This window comes from Fistularia commersonii, chromosome 15 (genome assembly GCF_037954325.1).
Source record: "Fistularia commersonii isolate RoL2024-O1a breed Wild chromosome 15, RoL_Fcom_v1.0, whole genome shotgun sequence".
Classification (NCBI taxonomy): Eukaryota; Metazoa; Chordata; class Actinopteri; order Syngnathiformes; family Fistulariidae; genus Fistularia; species Fistularia commersonii.
Window position 1 is genome coordinate 4,160,565 of NC_141298.1, and position 23,069 is coordinate 4,183,633.

A 23,069-nucleotide genomic window follows, 5' to 3' on the forward strand; every position below is an offset into this window, starting at 1 on the left:
AATACATGCCTACATTTTGTCAAATGCATCAAAGTTTTCTGTTATTTTTTTTAAATACTATACATATTTTGCCAAGATTTTACTTTAACCCACTTCAAAGACACTGATAGTTTCAAGGCAGTTGTTTCTGACATTTCTGTCTTTGAACCAATCCCAGACATTCAAAATATCTTTCAACACAGCAGAAAGAAATCTGTCAGTCATAGTGAAATTATTATTTTTTAATTTCAATGTTTATTTTTAGTCGAATTACTCCGAAAATTGTATTCCTTTTTTCCCCCTACATCGTGCTTATCATTTGACTCTTTTGAGAAAAGCAATATTAACAACCTGAATTTTGATTCCCGCTTTCAGCTTAACAAGGGCCAGCCAGTGACAGTCCACGATGTCCTGCAGATCCTGCGGCTTCATGTCTCAGTGCCACAGTGTGACGTCTTTGGCTACCTCAGCATCAGTCATGAGCTTGTTGTCCTCATTGCTCCAGTGGACCAAAAGCCAACACCGCTTCAGGTACAAAACACAAACACACACAATTATTGAAAATGGTCCAGCCATTCCACATTGAATATGAAATGAAAATATCAGTAAAGAAACAGACAGATTCAGCTTAGAGACACCGGCAGTCTCTGAGAGAGAAGAAAGGTTAAAAGTTGAGTCTTTTATTCTCCTTCTCAGATTGAAGCCTGCAGCAGGGAAGCAGAGAAGATCGATTCCCTCATCAACTATGCCAGTCCCACACTAGTCTCTCATGTCCCCCTATCAGCTTTCCTTGCCTCTGAGATCAAGACCTCCTCGATCCATTCCTCTGGGACTGCTTTGTCTTCTCCTCTGCACTTCAGCCTGTGCCTCCTCCTGGGTCTCTTTATTATAGCTGCCGCTGGCTGCAAATAATGCAATATATTCCTGATCCTCTCCTTACCTCTCCCTCATTTACTCTGTTCCAAAGCTGCCCCTTCCTTTTTTGTCTTGTCTGATGGGGGTTGTCATCAGGTGATTGTGTATGGAAGGCCATGGAGCAAGAGGAAGCAGAACCTAAATTGTTCGACAATCACTCCTATTGACTCACCTGCGTGTAACAATCAAGGTGTTAAAAAGCTATTATTTTGAAAAGCTTTGTATGAATAGTATTAATTTTTCAATTGTTCTTTGATTTCCCTCCAGTATTCTTAAACATGTACGCGTGTGAGTGAGTGAGTGAGTGAGTGAGTGAGTGAGTGAGTGAGTGAGTGAGAAGAAGACTGTACGTACAGTGTGCTTGATATATTTTGTTTGTTTTTGCATTATAAGTATGTGTGTGCCTATGCCTGTATGTGACTTTCAGAAGCATTCCGCTTCATACCAACAGTGTTTATTCTCTCATTCTAGCAGCCACCTCCTCTGTGAAAGCTGCTACACAGAATTGTGTATTTCATGACTCACTCTGTCTTGATCTCAGGCTCTGCATGTGTGAGGCTAGACTGTGTTTTTGTAGCAAATTTAACAAAACAAAATTAATTGTCCACGCATTAACTTTCTCACACACACGCACACACACACTCACACACACACACACACACACACACACACACACACACACACACACACACACACACACACACACACACACACACACACACACACACACACACACACACACACACACACAGCTAAATCCAGAATTTGTTTTTGGGTGTTTATCAAGTATTAGGTGTTTGACCATTTGATCAGCATTCAAGCATCTGGGTCGAAGAGGCATAGTACAATAATACAGTGCATAAGGACCTAGTTTTTGAATTTCTAACCTCAGCAGTGTTAGTGGCATGGTCATGAACTGAGCCACCTCAGAGAGAATGATGTTGGTTGTGACTACTGACCCAAAAGAAGAGTAAAAGAAAGGAAAAAAAGCCCAAACCGGTGAAATCAGAAGTGAATAAGTAGGAATATCATGGTAGTCCTGAGCTGGTTTCATGAAACTGTTCTGATGAGGATAAATGGCCATCTTGGATATTTTTAAAGCTCACCTTATTTAATGCATGAAGCTTTATCCAAAACAAACTTGGTGTCACTTTACCTGATGTGGGGTTCATAAAGCCTTCATCATTTGTAAGAATTAAAATGTATATGATCATAAATTATCTATCTTACATAGAGCTTATAAAAGAAAGTTTCCCCTTCATCAAATCCAATTTAATTTTAAAGTACTTTGCTAAGCATTTTCAAGCCAAAGACAGTTTTCCAGACCTTTAATGGTTACGTAATACAGTTATATTTCTTCAGATCTATAAAAACTGTTCAAACAAGACAATCTTAGAAGAAATATTTATCGTAAGGTTTAGCAACAATGGGTCAAAGTGCATCCGATCCACATCTTATTTTAAACATGAGATTGGTATTGACATACATTTTTAGATACTTTCACTAAAATATAGTGGACCAGTTTTATGTGAAAAGGGTCAAATTGAGAATGACACTGAATAACAAGAAATGTCTTTCTACATTCTGAATCTAAAATCGTGAAACGAGACTTGAGTTTTTTTCGAATTTTTTTGGAAATAATTCAGATTATATTGGAAGGAAGCCTTGTTTTATCAGTGTTTTATGAAGCTCTCTATATGATGAATGAAAACTTAGTTTATATTTTGGTTTGATATGTGTTCCGATAGTCATGGAGCTAAATTTTCTGCAGGTGTTAAAATAATTGCTTTTTTGGCGGTTGCTAGGCAAGGAAATACTTTTTTAAGGGGAGTCATAAACTTGTAGATGGTCTAATTAATCATGTCTTGCCAACTTTATCAAGGGAATAGCTTTCTCATGATGTAACTGGTTGTTGGTTCATTTCCAGAATGTAATAATGCCCTACAGAAGGCAGATTTCCTGTTCAAGGGCACATTAGCTGCAGAAGTGTGAAGGTCAGGTACAGAATTAACAACATTTTCTTGGTGGGGATGGGTTACACCAGGGCCCCAGACACTGACAAAGCAATGCCAATAGAAGTTAGTATATAATTAAATTGTTTTCATGATCATGATCCACATATATTTTTGTTAATGAGCACTTCTGATGAAGTGCTAACTGGATGAGATCATGAGTCAATTCAGATATGTACCAACAGAAAACCATGGATCATCATCCCTTAGTGTGAGGCCAGTAACTCTAAAAAGCAATAAAAGGGATGCTTCCTGTCTGTACATATGAACTAGAAGCCATTTGATAACAAAAGGACAATCAACTAGTCATTGCCCACAATCAACTCTGGATGGAGAGGATGTCCACACTATGCCTTGCATATAGTGTCTTACATGAAGTAATAATGGTACTGCAATAACTTAATTTCTTAAGAAATGTCTATATTTGATATTATCTAAAATGGGATGAAAAAAAAGATCACTATGTGCCATGTTTATGTTTTTTTAAGCAAATAGATGTTATTCTTTATTGCATGAGTTATGAAGTGTTTTTACTCCAGAATGTACTACCTTTTGTGTTGTCCTGTCTCTGTGTGTATGTCTCTAACTGCCTGTACAGCACAACATGTCAGAATTTGTACCAGTATTACCGTGCCTGGCAGCTCTGTAGCAGCAAACCCTCACCACAGCTCCTCCTCTATTATTGTGATAATCAAAAATATTAACATGGTATTTGTTATGTTTATATTGACTGGAGGTCATTCAGAATTGATCGAAGGCTAACTCATGTTACATGAGAGTTGTAAGATGCCATTCTAGTTTTGAGATCCATCAAAACAAACACAAAAAAAAAACAATTCATAATTTTACACAGTCACTCAAAACAGTTATCGATTTTAATCCTTTGAACAATAAGAAAAAGTGATTGATGTCAGCCAAATTTTTCTGCATTTGGTACAGAGCTGTAAATGAATACCCAGAGCAGGTGGGAAACACCTAGCGTGGTTCTGTCTTGTTTTTAATGCTTTAGATGATCTTATGTATTCCCAACCACTTTGCATTCAGCTGGATTACTACATCATTTGTCAATAAACATTGACAACAGATGACATTAGTATCATTATTATTGGTTGTGTTACTTTTCTTTTGTATTTTTGGACAGGGGTGTTCTAGAATGTTTCCACGGTATATACCTTGGGCCTGTAAACTGTACTATTTTTTGTCCCTATCAAACATTCTGACTTAAATACTTTGGGGAATAGGCTTCAAGTGAAAACAGAACAGAAAATCTCTTTAACAAACCAAAGTCCAACAAAGACCAAATGTTCAAATGATCATCTCTGGGCAAGGATTCGTGTTTGAACAAGATTTTCGTGGATAGGACCAATAATTTCAATGTCTTAAACATCCATGTCTAAAATCCACACCTTTCTTGTTGAAGGTGATGGGTAAAGACATTGAGGCTTTTGAATAGGTCAACATCAGTTGCTGACATGAAAAATAAAAGGGTGAAATACGCAGCACACTGATGATGAATGAAGAGACACAAAGGAATAGGACTTATTGTATTAAAGGTTCTTTACTGTAGTACATACATATCTGAAGCATGCATGTATAAACTGCATTATGTATATGCTGTATGCATATGCATAAATGCAGTCATGCATACCATTCTTTGCTTGTTTTCAAAGTTTTAAAGCAACAATAATCAGTAACTCAATCCTTGACAATGCTGAAGTTCTTAGTTGCAGATGGTGAGATATGGTTTGACAAGGTCATTGCTTAAATGACTATTTGACCATGAGGCAGAACCATGCTAGCTGTTTCTCCTTGATTCACTCCCCACCCATGCAGACATGCTTTAAAACCATACATGCATTTTTTCACATCATCAAAATAATGATAAGCTAATACTATTTGTCAAATCCATATAGGAATTGATTCAACTGTTTATTCAAAACAGCAGTATACTTTTGGTCACGTTTTATTATTCATACCAAACTGTCTGTTGTATGTTTATATATAGCTTGTTGTTCTGTAGTTTATGGCGTCTGTACCTTTGACTCTGTATAAGTCTCATTAATAAAAAAAAAAGAATAGGAAAAGTTAACAGAATTTATATTTTCATGGAATATATAAGAAGCAATAAAACAACCATGGTGGTGTTTTTATTGGGGCAGTTTCCAACTCAGCATTGCCTTCACACTGGTCAACATTAAATTGTCTGATTATTGCAAAATGAAAAATCCTCTTTTCTCTATATGCTTGTTTGATTGAGGTATACAGAAATGAAGTAATGTGAGTGTTTATCAGAAATATAAGAAATAAATGCAAGAAATATCATTTTTAGCAATTCACGGGCTTGAATTCTTATCACTTTTCTTCATTCATTTGTATGATAATATCAACTTAATTTTTTTACGATTGCATTATAAACCTGGGGTTTTTATGAAGTCAAAGTGTGACTAAATCCCTCTGCTAAATTCATGGCACACACAAAGCTGTTGTGTAAGTTGCAGTAGTTCAAAGTCCATTAATTAATCCATGGACATGTTCAGAGCAAAACACTAATAAGAAATCTCAGCTTCAGGTGCCTTGCCCTAAAGGAGGGCAAAAGAACAGGTTTCTGGGTGAAACCTGATGCATTTATGAGGGGGCAGACATGAGCTGTGATTTTCTTTTTGTGTTTGTATGTGAACAATGATGCCCTGTGCTTGTATTAACGCAAACCAATTTTTCATCTGTACTTGCTACTGAGACAACAGGATGCAGAGAGTTGAGTATGCCATTTAACATCAACATTAAGTCACTCCGCTCAGGGTCACAGGGATGCCAACGCCTATCCCAGCGGACCGAGAGATGGAGCATAATCAATCAGAGCCACAAGTAGAGACAGTAACCATCCAATGTAATTCATTCATTGAAAATCGAGTCAATTAACATAGTGCATGGTTTTAGACTGAGAGGAAACTCAGAAGTCCATGTTTACACGGGGGATGCATGGAAACCTTTCCCGTTGGGCCTTCTTACTGTGAGGCGGAAGCGCTCACCACAGGACCAATCATGCTCAAACGTTTAATTGTTATTTTATGTGAAATGTATTCAAAATCTCTAAATGCATAGAATACCTTTTAAGAATAAATGAAAGTGACCAGTGGGCCCTCATCACATGGAAGCACACATAAATCGGCTACTATCGAATCATTGGTGACTTTCTTTATTTAATTACATTTTATGTATGAATTTGTTTATCTTTCCATTTAAACTCTTTTGAACACTGCAAACAAGAAAGGTTGCCATGACTTCGTCGCCAAACGGCGACTTGTAGTTCACCTACCTTCCTTCCGCCGCGTCATCCGGGCCGGGGGGGCTGCTCCATATAAAGCCGTCCGACGGTGAGGGGGGAGCGGTCAGAGGAGGGGGGCTGGAGCCGGTTAGATGTCGCTCTCTCGGATGAGAAACCCTTAACTCCGTGTCTCTTGGTTCGCAACGAAGGTCGAGTTCACTGGAGATAAGTTTTGGCTTCGATTAGCGGCCATATTCCCCCTAATTAACTCACATGTGTTTAATTGACACCGTTAGCTAGCTTCGCAAAATTGAGCGTACATCGGAAAGAACGGTTCTCCGGGGCTTCTATGAAGAGGGACCAGGAGGGAGACCGGGGGGGGCTTCGCAGCGACGAACATGTGCTTTTCTCTTCCCTATTTGCCCCGGTAAGAGCCCCATAGCGCATCCAAGGACCGGCGTCTGGGCGCAGAGGGTTTCGCTTCCTCGTCTGTTCGGGGACATTTGGGAAAGATGCAGCAGAGGGAATCGTCGCAGCTGTGGCTGCTGGTCCTGACCGTGATGTCCTCAGCGGTCAGAGGCTTCCCCTCAAATCTAAGGAGGGCTGCTGCTGCCAAGGACGCTAACGCGTCGACGTTCGTTGTCGAGGTAAGTGACGAGTTTGTTTGTTTGTTTTCATAATAATAAACTGGTAGTTTATCTAAAAGGGACAAAAAAACATTTTCATCTTAGTTCCTGGGTTTTGTTTTTTTTTCCGAACGCAAACTGCGAGTGGGACCTTCAAGGGGGTCTGAGCTGCACCAAGTCCTCGGACGTGACATAGTTCAGCTTATAATTGACAGAATCAGAAAGACTTGTGATCAATATAAATGCAGGGTAGTGCAAAAAGACTACAGGAAAGTAACACTTTGGGAAAGATCTTTACTGTTGATGAACTGCAGCAGGTACAGTGGAATAGAGAGAATCTCCCTCGCAAGAGATTGAGCCTCCTTTGAAAAAAGAAAAAAAAAACAGCGGTGCTGTGTGCAATGAAGGAATGCAACAAACACTGTAGAATTTAATAATGGATAAATCCACGTTTGAAATCGTTTTGATATACTTAAGAGCTCAGATTGCACATTAACTGTTCGTTCAGACATTAAGACTACTACCCGATTCTATATAATATGGGGAGGTGGTACTGTCAAAGGGGCAGCACCCACTACCCCATAAAGATAAACGAAGAAAACACTGAATCTTTGATTTGTTTTTTTTATGCATGTATGTTAAGATGCAGGTAAAATCAACGATACTGTACATGGTTTAACAGTCTAGCTGTTGGCAATTTAGTGTTAAATCCACAATGTTTTGCTTGTGCACATCAATATTCATGATTTTTAATGAGCAAATTTACTCTAATGGAGTCAGTTCTTGAACAGATAACTGCCATTGTTTTTTTCTGTCTATGATTTGTATTTTTCCGGGGGAGCTCATAGATGTTAGACAGGAAGCAATTTCAGGGTTCACGTACGGACATTCACCCACCCCATGTGCTCCATATGTGCTGGTGAAGATAGCAAATTTAAACAGAAGCTCTGCATGAAGATGATCTTTTTGAGTAAAGTAAATATTATGAAAAAGCTTTGTATTTCACATTGTCATTTCAAGCCTATTGCTGATATAAAAATAGTTACCTTACTGTAACATGAAATTCTGTTAGACATAAAATGAACATAAACTCAAGGCAGCCTAAACACAATTTGTTTCTGGCAAGGAAATTCCATTTGCTTTATATTTGTAATATTTCTAACTTCAGTTGGGGGATTAAAGCTAAACCAAAAGAAACCTGAACCCTAACCATTTTATATTTGGTAATTTGGCTTTTAGGACCTAAATAGCAATCTCTCTAATGATCTTATGTCAATATTCTATCAAATACAGTCTTTGGATCTGAGCCTTAGAAACCTGATCATCTCCGTATTTGTTGAACATAATTGCGATAGTGTGAAAAACAAATAAATAATTTTTCCAATCCATCTTTTTACCAAAACAAATCTCAAAAACCTCCCAGCAAATTGGATACTACATCAGACATTTCAAATATTTGGTACATTCCATTTGTTGATTGGAAGAGTTGACCAGTTTAAGGCCCTGTCATTTTTACGATAGTTTCAAACTTAAGCCTACCCTATTATGCCTGTACACTGAAGTTGTATAGAGCAAAGATGCACATAACAGGCAATCATTTCAGAACTAAGCACCTACAGTCAAAAGTCCAGATAGAAGTGGTCACCTGAAACCAAAGATCATCATCTGTATGGTTTAGCCAAGGAGCGAAATGATATCAGCCTCTGTGCTGAAGCAGGTTCTGCAGAGTACTTTTTCATAGGCATCCAAGTCCTTGATCAAGTCCATATGCTACCCAGAGGCACACAAGCTCACTACAGCTGTGACAAGGCATTCATTAGGAAAATTGCCAGGTCTAGGTAAGGACAATGCAAACTACACTGAAGCTATTCTCATTATTTCAGACGCACATCACTTTTTCAGCCAGTTACGAGTACTGTAGTGGTTGCATAGTGTTCTTGCAACCACTTGGTACTTTTTAGCATTACAGACATGGATGAAAGCATTTTACACAACAGCAAGTCTGGACCATGTGGGTTTCTCCTGTATGAACAGTGAAATTTGACTGAATTCCCAATGGCCCTATATGTGAGCCTCAACAGATGGGGTTTAACCGTTGCCTGTCATAGAACTGGGATTTTCGCCAAAAAGTAAAGTTATTTTCTGTGTTTGCATAACACTACATTTGCAGCGCTCCTCATATGACAATTATTGATGAAACACTTCAGCAGGCAATAAAGACCAGCATCAAATTTAAACTGTTTGATATAAAAGATATACAACAGCCCAGCAATAAGTTGATTTTATATGAAAAGTTTTTTGTTTTTTAAATCATCATTCTGGTGCCTGCTATTTGTCATACTGTTAATGTCTTGCATTCGACTAATAGGTGTTCTTAATAATGAGCCCAGTCCTTTAAATTCCACATTGAAAACATCTTCATGTAAACTGCATTTATTTACAATGCTACAAATACCAGCCTCTCAAATACCAATCTTATTCAAACGGACTCTGTATAAGTTTTCTTTTTTTCGGGGGGGGATTTTGTTGTAGAACTGTTGTTCAACTCATAGTTCACACATTATGCGTTTGCATTTTTTGCTGTCGCTTTCTGCTTCTTTGCAGTGCTAATGATTTCATATGGGTTTGTTGTTGATGATGAGATCAGTAATAAATTTCTTAAACAAAGGTGGGGGTTGCATTTCTAAAGGTATCAGCCTACCTTGCCTCTTTCAAAACAAAGCACTGCAAAAATGTAAGAAACTCTTTGCTCAGATATGCTCAAAATGCTAGGAGGTAAAATACTTGACATTGTTAAAAGTTTTTATATATATCACTTATGTTCACACTGAAATTACTTTGATCTATGCAGGTATATTCATTGTATAATCGCCAGCAGATTATTTCACTGTCTACTCAGAGGGATATGTAAAAAAGGGTGGTGAGATACGTTGAAACAAGATAGTGAATAACCTGAGCTATTAACATTCATTTTAAAATGCAAACAGAAAATTACGAGATGCATTTGTAATATAACAGACAGATAGGTGAACGGGTGTGAGTTTGTCAGGGTTTTTGGATACGTTTATTAATCCGTTTTTCACCGCTCCATGACGACAAAGTTGGATGTATAGAAAAGCAGCTAGTTATTTACCATGGTTAAATGCAAACACTTCTATTAACTATATAAAAACTAAAGAACAAATTCAACAGATTTACTTCAAAGGAGATGCCGCAAATCTTGAAGTAGATCTTTTTAACAGAAGATAAAGAAGAACAGTCGACTTTCTTATCATTTTGAACTTTTAGTGCCCTCACAGCAAACAGGATGAGGTTTGTCTGTGTACTAGAGACCAGGCTTTCTGTCTAATCAACAATGGGGGTTTGGTGAAACAATGGGAACCATCATTACGATACCAAAGTATAGGTTTGGCTGAACGTTATGGTGCTGTTGTTTATGGCTTTTCAATCAAAGGCTGTGGACAAACACAAATGTTTTTATCCAATGAATAAACATGCGCACATTGTTTTTTTTTCTTAATTTGATAAATCCATTAATACTCCTCTTCATGTATATTGCACATTAGTATTAATGAAGCTGCCCTGCAAAATCCTGCAAAATGCTTTGTGGGCTGTCTGCTCAGATTTCGCCATATGGGAAATTTTCTGTCCATAAACAAACATAGTTTATGACATGCATCTAAAGAATTTTTAAAAAAGAAATAAGATGCACATTTAAGATAATGTCCCATATTTTTATTCCATCTGACGGTCCATCAAGTCCCTTGGGCTACTTGCGTCACATGTGGTTCCCATAACCTCTTTGCAATCAGAATGTGGTTGAACTTTTTAGTTTGTATAGTGCTGCATTAATCGTGTCTTACCCTGTTTGTGAAAGGAGGGGTGAAAAGGGGCCAAAGGAAAGGTGACCAAGACAAGGCCAAGCAAAGTGATTAGAGGCCAAAGTCCTCTACTTGTCCAGTATGATAGATGTGGTTTCTAAGGTATTTATTTTGTCAGATTGGGGCAGCATGGTATGATCCATAAATGTCTTTTTTTTTTTTTTTTTTTTTTTTTTTTTTGAAGTGCTAACAAAAAGTATATCCATGTATAGTTTTATTTATTTATTTATTTATTTATTTATTTATTTTCAAAGTATCAACATGAAGTAAATTTGCTCTGAGGAGGTAGAACACTAGAAGAAGATGGATGTGGTTACTGGCTTTCTGAGCTAATTTGCAGTGCACAGATGTTTAAGTTTTAAGAATATGTGTGATTCAAAAATGAAATGTGTAAGCAGAGAGCGACATTCACTAAAATGGCAAAAATCGAACTCGTGATCCCTCCACCTTTTTCATCTTCAGAGCAGCCTTTGGAAAATGCTTCCGAACCTGTTGTCTGGAATTCTTTTTTTTTTTTTTTTTCTTCTTCTCACTATAGCAGTTCACTTGATGTTAGTTGCAATCTTATGATTTACCCAGATTTCAAAATGTATTTTGTTTTTAGGGGGACTGAAGCAATTGCTTTGTGTAGCCATAATTTGGAACCACTGTTACCCAACATAACTACCAGATTACTGTTTTCTTCACATTTCCTTTACTTTTTTTAAATCCAAACCATGTCCATGTAATGAGAGTGGGAGGTAAAATAACATTAGTCATGGGGCTATAATGAAATCTGTGGAAAAGACCATGCAAAGGATAATTTTTTTTTTTGTTTATGTGGTGCCCTTTATTTGCGGTTGTGTGGCTTATAATAATGAGACAACCATGTTTTTCCTTTTTGTCCTGGCAGGCTAAATAAGGGCTCCAATAGTCTGCATTCTATACTTGTACCTCATACCTTTTGGCTACTTGTGAATTTTATATATGGCTTGTAGAATCACTTCTCTGTAAGAGATGGAAAAAAAAATGAGAAGAGTGCATCTTTTCAGACAGTCAACAGACTTCCCATGGAGTATAACAAAGTACACATTGATCTGATAAGTAAAAATGCACTGAAAGCAGACAACTCTTTATAGATAGGAAATAAAATGACCCAAGCAACGCCGCAGGAGAATCCCATGCTGTTTTGTGCAGCTGACTAATTCTTCCTCTCCTGCTCTAATACACACACACACACACAGAATCACAAGTTTAAGGTACTGTTAATAATAATCTAATGAATCGGCAGCTAATACTGGAAATAAAATGATTCACATCTGAAACGGACGATCTGCCATTTCTGCAAGGATGACCCTTGTTTATTTGGATTCAACTGTTAAACTATTTTATTTCATCTATAGCCTGTCATCGCCTCTATTGTAAATGATTTTCTTTGACAGAAGTTGGAAGACTATCAGAACAATATTAAAATAGTAAACAGAATCAAGGTATTTACCCCATTGATAATTCTTGTACAACTGAGATCACAGTTGTGTAAACAAAACAATAGTTCAAAGACCCCTTTTTTTTTTTCCTCCTAGTTAATTGGAGAGCGACCACAAGAAGATGGTCACCAAGTTCTGGAAGAGCTTCAGCAGCAGAATCTGCTACAGACACTTCCATTAGGCCCATCATCCTCTAGATCTAGACACCACCAAGGTGTCCTCCCACCTCCTGTTCCACTGGAAAGTGAACCTTTCATTCTGGACTTGAGCAATTATCCAGAATTAGCCAACGCAGATATGGACTCGCAGAACCCCAACATCCAGGTAAGCATTGTACATGTGGAGAGAAGTATATATTTGCAGGACACACTGTCATTTCATGTAAGGTCATGTTTTCATAGCGTGAGGACCTTAAGTCATTACTGAGGGCAGATGGTCCAGATTAAGGGATTGATCACTTTTCTCAGTTTTTCCTCTCCACACTATGGATTTCTTTCACTCCCATTCACCACATGTTTTTGTACAGCTGGTTTGAGTCAAGGGTGCCTCCTCTTGCACTGAGCACTGAAACTTGTCCATTAACTTCAGAGATCTACACAGGGTGTAGAGAAAAAAAAGAGAATATAAAACATATGAGAGCTACATATAAAAGGTCAAAGGTCCTGTAAGAAAGTTAAGTCAATTCCCAGTGGACATGCTTTATGAATGATGGAAAGCGAAACTTGACCTGTGGAGTGAATTCTGATATTGTCATAATGTATAAAGATTAACTGGGGAAAGTCACCTTATCTTCACATAAGAATATCATTGTACGTTATATTGTGCAAAAGAGACGCTATATAACTCAAAATAGAACAACATTCTATATAAAATGTAACAAATTTGCTGGAACTCTCTATCAACTTTGAAAATACGATAAACCTTGAGTCATGATAAATATAACACACCTTCTACCTTTAAGCCACCTCCCATTTACTTCCAGGCCTTAGCTCCCCTTATGATTTTATTAATCAAGGACGCTTCATCAAAGTCTGAAACACCTGACTTACATGTTTGAAATTCCTCCAAACAAGACAAGCCTGTTGATACTGTGTACATTACTCTTCTGTGGAAAAGCTTCTCAAAATCCCTCCTGTCAGTCCTCCTTGATGATCCATCATACATCATGAAGTGAACCTCAGCAGTAAACACTGTTTTAGCCAAGACTGGAAAATGAAACTGTGACGGAAATAAACGTGTGTGTGTGTGTGTTGCCAATCAATTTGTGTTTGAAGAATTAAAAATTAACCTTCTGCTGTCTAATCTATTTTTGTGTGTTAAGTGCTTTGGGTTACAGTCTGCTCTTTGCAAACCGGCTTGGTCAGGCAAACCCTTCACATAAGCAGCTCATGTTTCAGGAGAGGGTAGATGAAGTTTTATCTCCTCTGCTTGAGAGGGTTTTTCAGAGGATGTAATCGCAGATGTTTCCTGGAGGATTCCTCATGAAAAAGTAGGCCCCTTTTTTTATAATGTCCTGGCAGGAGGCTAGAAATGATCTGTTTTTCCATGTGCGTTTCATCCTGATATACTACATTTAGTTCACGATCAATTCTAGAGACACCTTTTCCTCCTTTGTGTAATCAAGACAGTATGCATATGTCATGTGTATAAATCTATACAGAAAATTCAACCTTCATCTACTTTATCTCTGTTGGATGTTTTGAGTGTATTCTGGATGACTTTCATCTGATTCCCTTCTAATTGATTTTGCTGGATTAAGAAATGATGCAAAAAATGAATAAGGTACCCCACCTCCCCCACTCCCTTCAAAAGCAGCCTTGTAAATTACCTAACTGAAATGGTGTTAATGTTAGCGCATTAAAGCTGTCTGGTTAAGTCTAGAATACAATTAGACCAACTTTGCCAATATTCAGTTTGAGATGAGGTCAAGAGAGCATCATTAAGATTTAATACTGCAGTTAAATATTTTCCTTTTAATAACCTTAACTTGCTTTGCCTTTCAACTTTGTGCTCTCCATTTTGTTACAAACCTGCAGTTCTACCATACTGTGTAGTTTTGTTGACTGGAAGTGTAAGACTACACCATTACCTGTATCTCCACAACCCTCTAAATTATCTAAAAGTCTAGTATCTGTTGCCAATATAAATGGGCTTAAACTGTAAGTGGATATTCTTTACTTAATAAGTTGTAAATAGGTGTCTGAAATTGTTATAACTTCAAAAATTGGTTTTAATCATGATCGTGTGTGTGTGTGTGTGTGTGTGTGTGTGTGTGTGTGTGTGTGTGTGTGTGTGTGTGTGTGTGTGTGTGTGTGTCATATAGACCTGAGTTGTCCAGTTGTGATACCTGACCAAAATACAAAGTCAACTGCTTATAAAATGTAACATAATGCAGTTATATCATAGGACCACAGTGTAAAAGCCACATCAATAAATAGTTAACATTTCTGTAATCTGTCCTCAACTCCTCTTTTCTCTTTGTAAACTGTTACTGCTCAGGACGCTCTTGGGATTTGTCTAGGCTTGTTTATGTATGTGTGCATCTCTGCGTGTGTGCAACTGTGAAAGATAAACAGACAAATCATCAGAACAAGCTATCAGTTCATCTTTCTGTCCCCACTACATACATTTCTCATCCATTTATCTGTCCCTTCCTCCACTGCACAATAACACTCTTTCATAAAGAGTGTACTTTTTCTTTTTTTTATTGAGTAAACCTACTAGTGACATCATTCACTTTAGCATGATTTATCAAACTTATCTGAGATCATGTACCAACATTTGATGTAATTTCATTACATTGAGCTTGATGTTAAATAATTCAATCTCAATCATGTAGAAATAAGCTGAGCTCACTGGGCTCAGATGTAGGCATAGTCTAAGAATTTGAATTGCTAGAAATTAAGGTTTGCGTTTTTAAAAAGAGAAAAAAAAAAGGAAAGAAAAGGGATAAGCTGAAAGTAGGTTATGGATGTCTTTGTTAGTTGTCTACACAGCATTGTATTTATTTATTTATTAAATCCAATTTAAAATTGGGGGTTGAAAGACTCAAAATCACTGATAATCGTTTTAGGCTTCCTTAATAGGAATAGGTATGCTATAGTTGTCCCCCCCCCCCCCCCCCCCACAAGTATCTTGTACACCCCGGTAGAAAAAGTCAATTTTATATTGTCATTTGTCAGTGTACTATATAGACATGGCAATGTATAGTGCAGATCTTTATTTAAAAAATACATTTTTGGTCACCGATCTCTAAAATAGCTTTTACGTCTCTGCAGTAATCACTCCTTCACAAATTGGGGGAAGCACTTGCACATGGTAGCAAATTTTGGAAATAATTTACTGATGATGCTCAAGATCACAATTGTATAGATTGTTTGGGAGCTTGCAACTAAGCCAGTCAAGTGATTTTAAAGATTTTATTTTTGGGTTCTGTACAGTTATCTATTATGCTGACATGTCTTTCTTTTTGAACATATCACTCATTTGGTCATGCACCAGCAGTAACATGTACCAGTAAGTGTATTCTATTCTGACAAAGTGGGAACTCAATCATTTGTGCCCTGCTGCCAAAATAATGTGCTATAATAGTAAAATGCCCATCTTGCATTTACTGTATTTACTATGTGTAATCCACACAGTGTAACTCATTTCTAATGTTTTCAGGTGACCATTGAGGTAGTGGAGGACACACAGACAGAGACTGAGGTGGAAATGGACTTGGCCAAGGAGAGTCAGCGAAATGACTGGTCTATGTCATCCTCAGAGTGGGCCAGCAATCACAAGAAGCTGTTCTGGCCATTATTTTGGGAGTACCCAGAGCAGGTAGAGAATAGACAAGGTCGAGGCAGTTTGGACGAACAATTTGATGGCCACAATTACAATCCTGAAGAACTCCTCAGTGGAGTTGGGGGAGGCTGGGGTGGACCATGGAACACAGAATGGGAGGCCAAGGATAACTATGGTAAGATTATAAAAACAAAAACCTTTTTTCAACAGAAGTATTCCGCAATATAAACCAATGCTTTTACTTTTTATTTAGGAAATAAACTTTTTTTTTTTAAAACACTGCCCTTTCTTTGTTTTTTCTTTTCAGTTTTTTCTTATCAACTTGGCATAAAAAAATGTAATATTTTAATTAGTCTTTCTGGCTTTATTAGTGGAAAATTCACATGTTGATACTATGGATATTTCTGAGCCTGTGGATATGGTCCAGGGAGGATGTGATGTACTATAATTGTTCCTTCGTCAGGAAGACTGTGAGACATTTCACTGTCCTGCTGACTGTTAATGCTTGTGCAATTCCTCAAACTTCAAGTTTCTGTTAATCTTAGTGTGAGTGTGATTAGTTTGACACACACAGCACGGCACTTACAAACCCACAAACAGAAATACAGTTGAATATGCTCATTCTGCAGCAGGCTGCATAACTGAGAATGCAGGTCACCATGGTTTAACTTTTGAAAAAAGCATGGAAGTCTTCATATACGCATCAGGATGGGGTTTTCTTAAAGGTCTGTCTGCCTCTGAGGTTTATTTTCACCCAATACCATTTAGACTTATTCATTTATTGTTTTTTTTTCTTTTTGCTTCAACTACAAATACTCTTCAGAGATACAGCCAGAATCATAAACTGCAACTATCAGGATGTCCTCGTAATCCTTTAGGAAAACAAGGCCAAAGCTATTTATAATATCAGGAAAATCAGGCTTAGTGGGTGTGGGACTTACTTGTTCAGACCTGGCATTAAATTCATCCTGAGTGATTTGATCACAAGAGGGCAGCTGTAAGTACGGGTGTGGAGGCACTCAGAATGATCTGAAAAAACATGTTTCAACATTCTTACAGAACTGTGAAAGAATATGTCAGCAAAGCTTCTCTGAGGGACTAATCTAGCTTTAGGTCCACACTACAAGTAAGAAGGACTTTAGGTAATAAGTTGTCATAATGAGTGCATTTGGAAATTCACAGTAATACAATGTCACATTCACTTTGAGGTCACTCAGAAGTGATTTTGTTACCGTGACTGCATAGGACCATTTGGTCTTTCAAAATATACATTTCGGCACGTGATCTCCACAGGAAATAATCCCTTTGGTGTTAATCTTGAATGCTAACCTTCTAGTCACTACTTGCAATCATTTAAAGAGCTCAATTACCGATAGTAGTGGCATGAAAGTACCCACTTTGGCCCGAGATCGACCTGGCAGCAAACTGCATCCTGAGTGATCAGATCACTCATGGACAGCTCTTAATACAGTTATTCCCACACCAAAGTTAGAGCTATTAACTCGATCAGGCCATTTGTGGTCACATGCTTTAATATTTTTAACTACAGTGGGTCCTGAGCCACATAACTCTTCAATCAGTGATCACCCTTGCCTGCAGATATAACACTCTTTAAGACCGCATTAACAACATTTTGTTTCCAAAATGGTGAAAGTCCAAAAAGAAAAGTTGTCTCAGGTCCTTTATGGGTTACCAACTTTTTCCTTCCTTTGTCTTGGAGTGTTCTAAATTGAAGTCTATGACCATCTTTTCCAGGGTGCACTTAACTCCTACTTATCGTGGATGTTAAAGGAGGCTGCCTGAAGGTGTTCATTCCATTGTCTGACCAATATTTTTTGGACCAAAGACAAAAAGGACAAAAGATTTTTTTTTTCCTAGAAAAGCCAAACTTTTCTCACATACTATTCAGCTTACTCAAAAATGGCAAATATATGATGAAATTACAGATTTACCACCCTAAATAATCAGTCCAGGTGTTTCATTGGTTTATTCATGAGAGTAATTTGAAGCTATAAATCATAGAAAAACAACCAGAATCAAGAGGGCACTGGATTGAACGTCCTCTCTATTCTATTTAGGCGTGCATTTCAGAAACGTTTAATCATTTTTAGTTTGATCCCACCCTCAAAAGAATTATGCTTTTGAATTATATACTAACTGTTATGTGGACCGTTAAATGTTGTGCCTTTTAACCAATCAGACCTCTAGAGCCTTTTATACATCCAGCCATTAATGTTGCTGTGTGTTAGTGAATTGTACGTCTGCTTTCCCATAAATACAATCAAACTGAATGGCATTGGGCTATAGTTCTAAAAATGCCAAAAACATACATTTGGCCCCCACCGGACTTTTTTATGGAGGGTTTGTATGATGACAGTTCTGGGTTTAGTTTGGTACAGAACACTTAGTTCCTCATAAAACTACTCATTTCACAGTTGTTGGATTCTGGAGTAGCTTGTCTGTGAAATACCTCTGGAAATATTGCAATTGATTTTTTTTTTCCATGTTTTGTTTTGTTTTTTAATTTTTTATAGGGGATTGTTCTTTTGACTTCACCAAAATGCCATTCAGTCCTGTTGCTAATGTATTAGAGCAACAGACATATCTACAGCTCATATCTCCAAAATTTAGCATGACACTGCAAATTTATCTTAAAGAATAAAGAACAAAACCTGCAGAAATAAGTACATTATAGACTGAACTGCCCTGGATTTAATAGAATCTTGGCTCTTGACCGAGTTTGTACTTTTGTGAGTGAGGTGTTTTGCTAGCTTGCAGCCGTCATCAGCCTCACCACATGAAGACTTAAACTCCTGCTGGCTTCTTCCCTCCCCCTCCTCCCCAGTCTTTTGAAGTTTAGGCCCTCTCCTTCCCCTCCTTGTTTAAATCGGAGGAGCATGTCTCAGAGGTCCCACGCTGTCGTCACCCTGCTCTTTTCAGGCACTCCTTAATTGCATAATACACACAGGCCAGCTGGGTGAGGAATTCACAAGGCTAACTTCAAAGTCTGCTTTTAATACAAACTCCATATTTTGATTATTCTCCTGTGTGTGCGGTCTTTTAGTCCCTTTATCCATCTTCTGGATCCTATGTTTTCCAGAGTATGAAGAAGAGTGGAGTGACTGGGCTCCCTGTAGTGTCACCTGTGGACATGGCACTCAGAAGCGCACTCGTTCCTGTGGCTATGCTTGTATGGCGACTGAATCACGGACATGTGACCAAGAGAGCTGTGCCTGTAAGATTTTTTTTTGGTTTCATATTGTGTGGTTTTTCTTTTTAACAAACTGTTTTCGATTTGTTGCTTGAATGATCAACAATGAATATACCTAATGTTGTCCTTCCTCACCTCCACTCACCCCTATGAGCAGGATATGTGCTTTTGAAAATAAGTGGATGGATTGAGTAAAGTACAATCTTGGAGCCTCTCTGTATAGAATGAAGTGGGCAGGAGATGTGACATGACATTTTTGGAAGCCAAACCTTCCCCAATAATCTGAAGAATGTAAGCATGATGTTAAACCATAGGTCTACAGGTTTCAAACAGAGGTGGATTCATAGTGAAGCCACAGAGACCCCTTTTGTCCTGAAGCCGAACTTAAGAAATGGAAAATATTACTAAATATCGCCACGATTAACGATTTACAGTAAGTGGCTTCAAAATTACTTTTAACATGTATAAGAAAACTGATGACTTAAGTAAAGCTGTAAGTTCATGGTGGAACTTCAAAAGTTTACACTCAGATCAGCTTCCGCTAAACTTCTTCTTTCGGCTTTTCCCCTCAGGGGTCGCCACAAGGAATCAACTTTCTCCATCCAACCCTATTCTCCAATCCTCCTCTTTCACACAAACTACCTTCATATCCTCCCTCACTACGTCCACAAATCTTCTCTTTGGTCTTCCTCGAGACCTCTTGCCTGGCAGCTCCAATTCAAGCATCGGTCTACCAATATATTCTCTAACCCTCCTCTCAACATGACCAAACCATCTCAGTCTGGCTTCTCTGACCTTCTCTCCAAAACATCTAACATGTGCTGTTCCTCTGATAGACTCATTCCTGATCCTATCCATAGCTTCCGCTGAACTCCTGTATAGTATGAAAATATGTGTTGTGACAAGAATGGGATTAGGTGCTGGTGAAATGACAGGATGATCCTAATCCACCCTGTCATGACTGACACACAAGCGACAAAAACTACATTTGCCACTCTGTTAGGATGTCTAAAAATATTTGCAGTATAATTTACTCCTACAGTTCGTCATTTCGTTTTATTAGGTTTATTTGGTAAATCTTACTGTGGCTCTGGCATCTGCCAGCACTGTTGACCTCACTGACATTGTGCTCCAGTTTTAGAATTGTTCTTCAAGAGATAATTCATTGTTAATGGTTTTATAGCATCCATTAAACTCCTCCAGACCGAGATGTCAAGCTGTACCTGGCACAAATGATTGTTATGCTTATGAGATTGCATTTTTCAATATCAGTAAGAGGCATCGTATCACATTCTTCACCTGCTCCCTTTACAGTTTTCATTTCAAATGACGCAAATAGTGTTAAGAGTTGAGAAGGAAATTGCTAAGGACAATTGTGATTTATTTATTTTTTAATTTATTTTCTTTCCTTGTCTGTCATGTCTTACAGATACTGAAGTAGCAGTGACTGATCTGACCCCCATCCACACAACCAGCAACACCCACTCTCTCTATACAAGTATGTTGTGTGTGTGTGTGTGTGTGTTACATGATAAAAGTCAGCTGTTGTAAAATGGATGGATGAATAGACAAAACGATGACTTAATTTCATTTTGTCGCATGAAGTGGGCAGGCAATGTGACATGACATTTTTAGGCATCAGTCCAAGCCTGATATTCAGCCGAGTATAAATATTTTAACCCTCACCTGTGCACATCTGCAATACTCTGGTATATATACTTTGCAATCAGATAGACTTTTTTTTTTTTTATTATTACAATGGTAGAAAGGGAAAAAAAAACATACAAACAACATAACCTGCTGTGCTGAATGTGTCCCAGAGATTCGGTTATTCGTCGATGCAGTAACAAAGTTCATAGGTGAGAAGTAACTTGGTTTGATGCCCATAATCAATTATTACTTTTCTTCCTTTTGTCCTCTTCTCCCCTCACGCTAACACAGATGTGGACAGCTGTGAGAAATGGTTAAGCTGCAAGAATGATTTCCTTGAGAACTATCTGCATCAAGTACTCACGGAGCTTCCTAGCTGCCCCTGCATCTACCCATCTGAGGCGGTCTATAGTGCTGTAAACATTCAGGACGTCAGACTTCGCAAGACTTACCGCTGGAGGGATGCAAGTGGACCCAAAGAACGCCTTGACATCTACAAACCCTCAGCAAGATTCTGTATCCGCTCAATGCTTTCCTATGACAGCACAACATTAGCGGCTCAGCACTGCTGCTACAATGACCAAATGAGACTCATAACCCGAGGAAAAGGAGCAGGGGTACCAAATTTGATAAGTACAGAGTTCTCGCCTGAACTTCATTACAAGGTGGATCTCCTGCCTTGGATCCTGTGCAAGGGGGACTGGAGTCGGTTTCATTCAGTAAGACCGCCTAATAATGGGCTGGACTGTCCAGAGAACCCCTCTGAAAAAGTTTTTCTGATGGAGCTGAAAGAGGCAAGGGAGTATTAAACTTATGATAGGCATCAGACTTAAACATGCAATCTCTTTATCGTTGTCTGTGCACTGCAGAAGCACAAAAACTGTGACCTTGGATGTAAAAGACAATATTTCTGCAGTATGTTTGCAATGTGGACAGTATCAGAGTTCCTTGTATCAGTGAATACTATGACAGGGTTTGCTACCAAAATAAAATATGTAACTTGATATGTTAAATATGATTTGAAATCATATAACCAAAAAGCTTTGCGGCCATATGTATGGGCAGTAATCTGTTGGACTCCTTGAAGTTACCATATAAGCAAGCTATGTTGTTTTATGAAGTTGTGCTCATATCTGTGTGCCGCTGCTCTCCTGAGATGTGCTGAGCAGGAGTGAATAATGTTGTGTAATGGCAGTTAACATGCTATGTGGTGTGTGCGTGTGTATTTATTGACCCCTGAGCCATTTAACTAAATTCTTTCCTGTGAAAGGGATTTCTGTCCCTCAACTGCTTAGCAAGTCATACTGTCTATTGGACGGAAGTTTTGCCCCTGTAAGAATGAACAAAATATGACCGTATGTTTTTTTTTTTTGTTTTTTTTAATTTTATTTTTTTTATCCTCTTCAAATGTTCCATGCCTGTTAAGCAAATTTGCCACTAAAGGTAATTTTGTCTGAATTTCCATTTTTTTGTACCTAAAAATGACTTGGAAGATTGTTGGGATGGAGTAACAAATTGAATTTGGCACTCTGACAGATGTAATGTTTCCTGAGTTTTGTGTGTGTGTGTGTATAAATGTTTATAATATGCTCTCTATATTCTACCAGAGACCAAATAAGATATGGCTGCAAATCAAGTGCATCATTTACATCATTCCAAGAAGACACAGACACTTTAAATGATATTTTCTGGCTCCCCCAATGATACTTCAGACAGCTGAGCCAATATGGCAATACATGTCATGAACTTTCTCTGGCTATTTTGGTTAACATTTCAGTGAGGATGATTTTAAAGGTTTATGTCCAGGTAAAAGCCTCTTTGAGAAAAATTACGTGTTGGGAATAATTTGTCAAGATCATATAAAGAATAACTTTATTTGAGCATAGTTGGTTATTACACACATCTTTTGAAGCAAAATCTTGGACACATAATCAGTGATAGTACCTCTCAGCAGCCTTGAAGCGGAGTTGATGGCTCATGCGTGCACCTGTGATGCCCAAGAGACTGTAGGCCTTGGAGTGACTTCCCAGCAAAGCCTTTTCCCCTAACTTTAACAGGCCAGCAGATGCGATGCTGGTACATCCATGCCTTGAATTTCCCAGGGAGACCTGACTTATCGACTGTAGTCAGCCAGCACTCCAGCTGTTCATTGATTGTCCTGGTGGAAGCGGTGTCCTTCATGGAGCAGTCAAAGATTTTCCCCAAGCTTTTCATAGGTTTCTCTGTGACTGATGGAATCTGGGTGCCCCCCAGTGTGACGTGGAACCGGTCAGTC

The 23,069-nt window shown here is 38.2% G+C and overlaps 2 protein-coding genes across 3 annotated transcripts in view; both read left to right on the forward strand.

Moving 5' to 3' along the window:
• The window catches only part of reck (reversion-inducing-cysteine-rich protein with kazal motifs), a 38,156-nt gene extending 37,119 nt beyond the window's left edge, over window positions 1-1,037 (forward strand). Inside the window, exons 20-21 of the mRNA XM_086160896.1 lie at window positions 355-510; window positions 676-1,037. Of these exons, the coding sequence (XP_086017022.1) occupies window positions 355-510; window positions 676-891 (372 nt within the window). The 3' untranslated portion in view covers window positions 892-1,037. The remainder of the gene's footprint in view (window positions 1-354; window positions 511-675) is intronic.
• A 5,260-nt stretch (window positions 1,038-6,297) lies between these two features.
• Window positions 6,298-22,331, forward strand: ism2a (isthmin 2a). Of its 2 annotated transcripts, XM_086160508.1 has the most exons (6): window positions 6,298-6,818; window positions 12,241-12,468; window positions 15,811-16,108; window positions 19,034-19,168; window positions 20,574-20,642; window positions 21,086-22,331. In XM_086160508.1, the coding sequence occupies exons 1-6, from the start codon at window positions 6,684-6,686 to the stop codon at window positions 21,601-21,603; spliced, it is 1,383 nt and encodes a 460-aa protein (XP_086016634.1). In that variant the 5' UTR covers window positions 6,298-6,683; the 3' UTR covers window positions 21,604-22,331. The 2 variants fall into 2 exon arrangements, with proteins under 2 accessions (XP_086016634.1, XP_086016635.1); XM_086160509.1 differs by lacking the exon at window positions 12,241-12,468 and having other exon boundaries at window positions 6,553-6,818; window positions 21,086-21,736.
• Window positions 22,332-23,069: the final 738 nt, after the last annotated feature.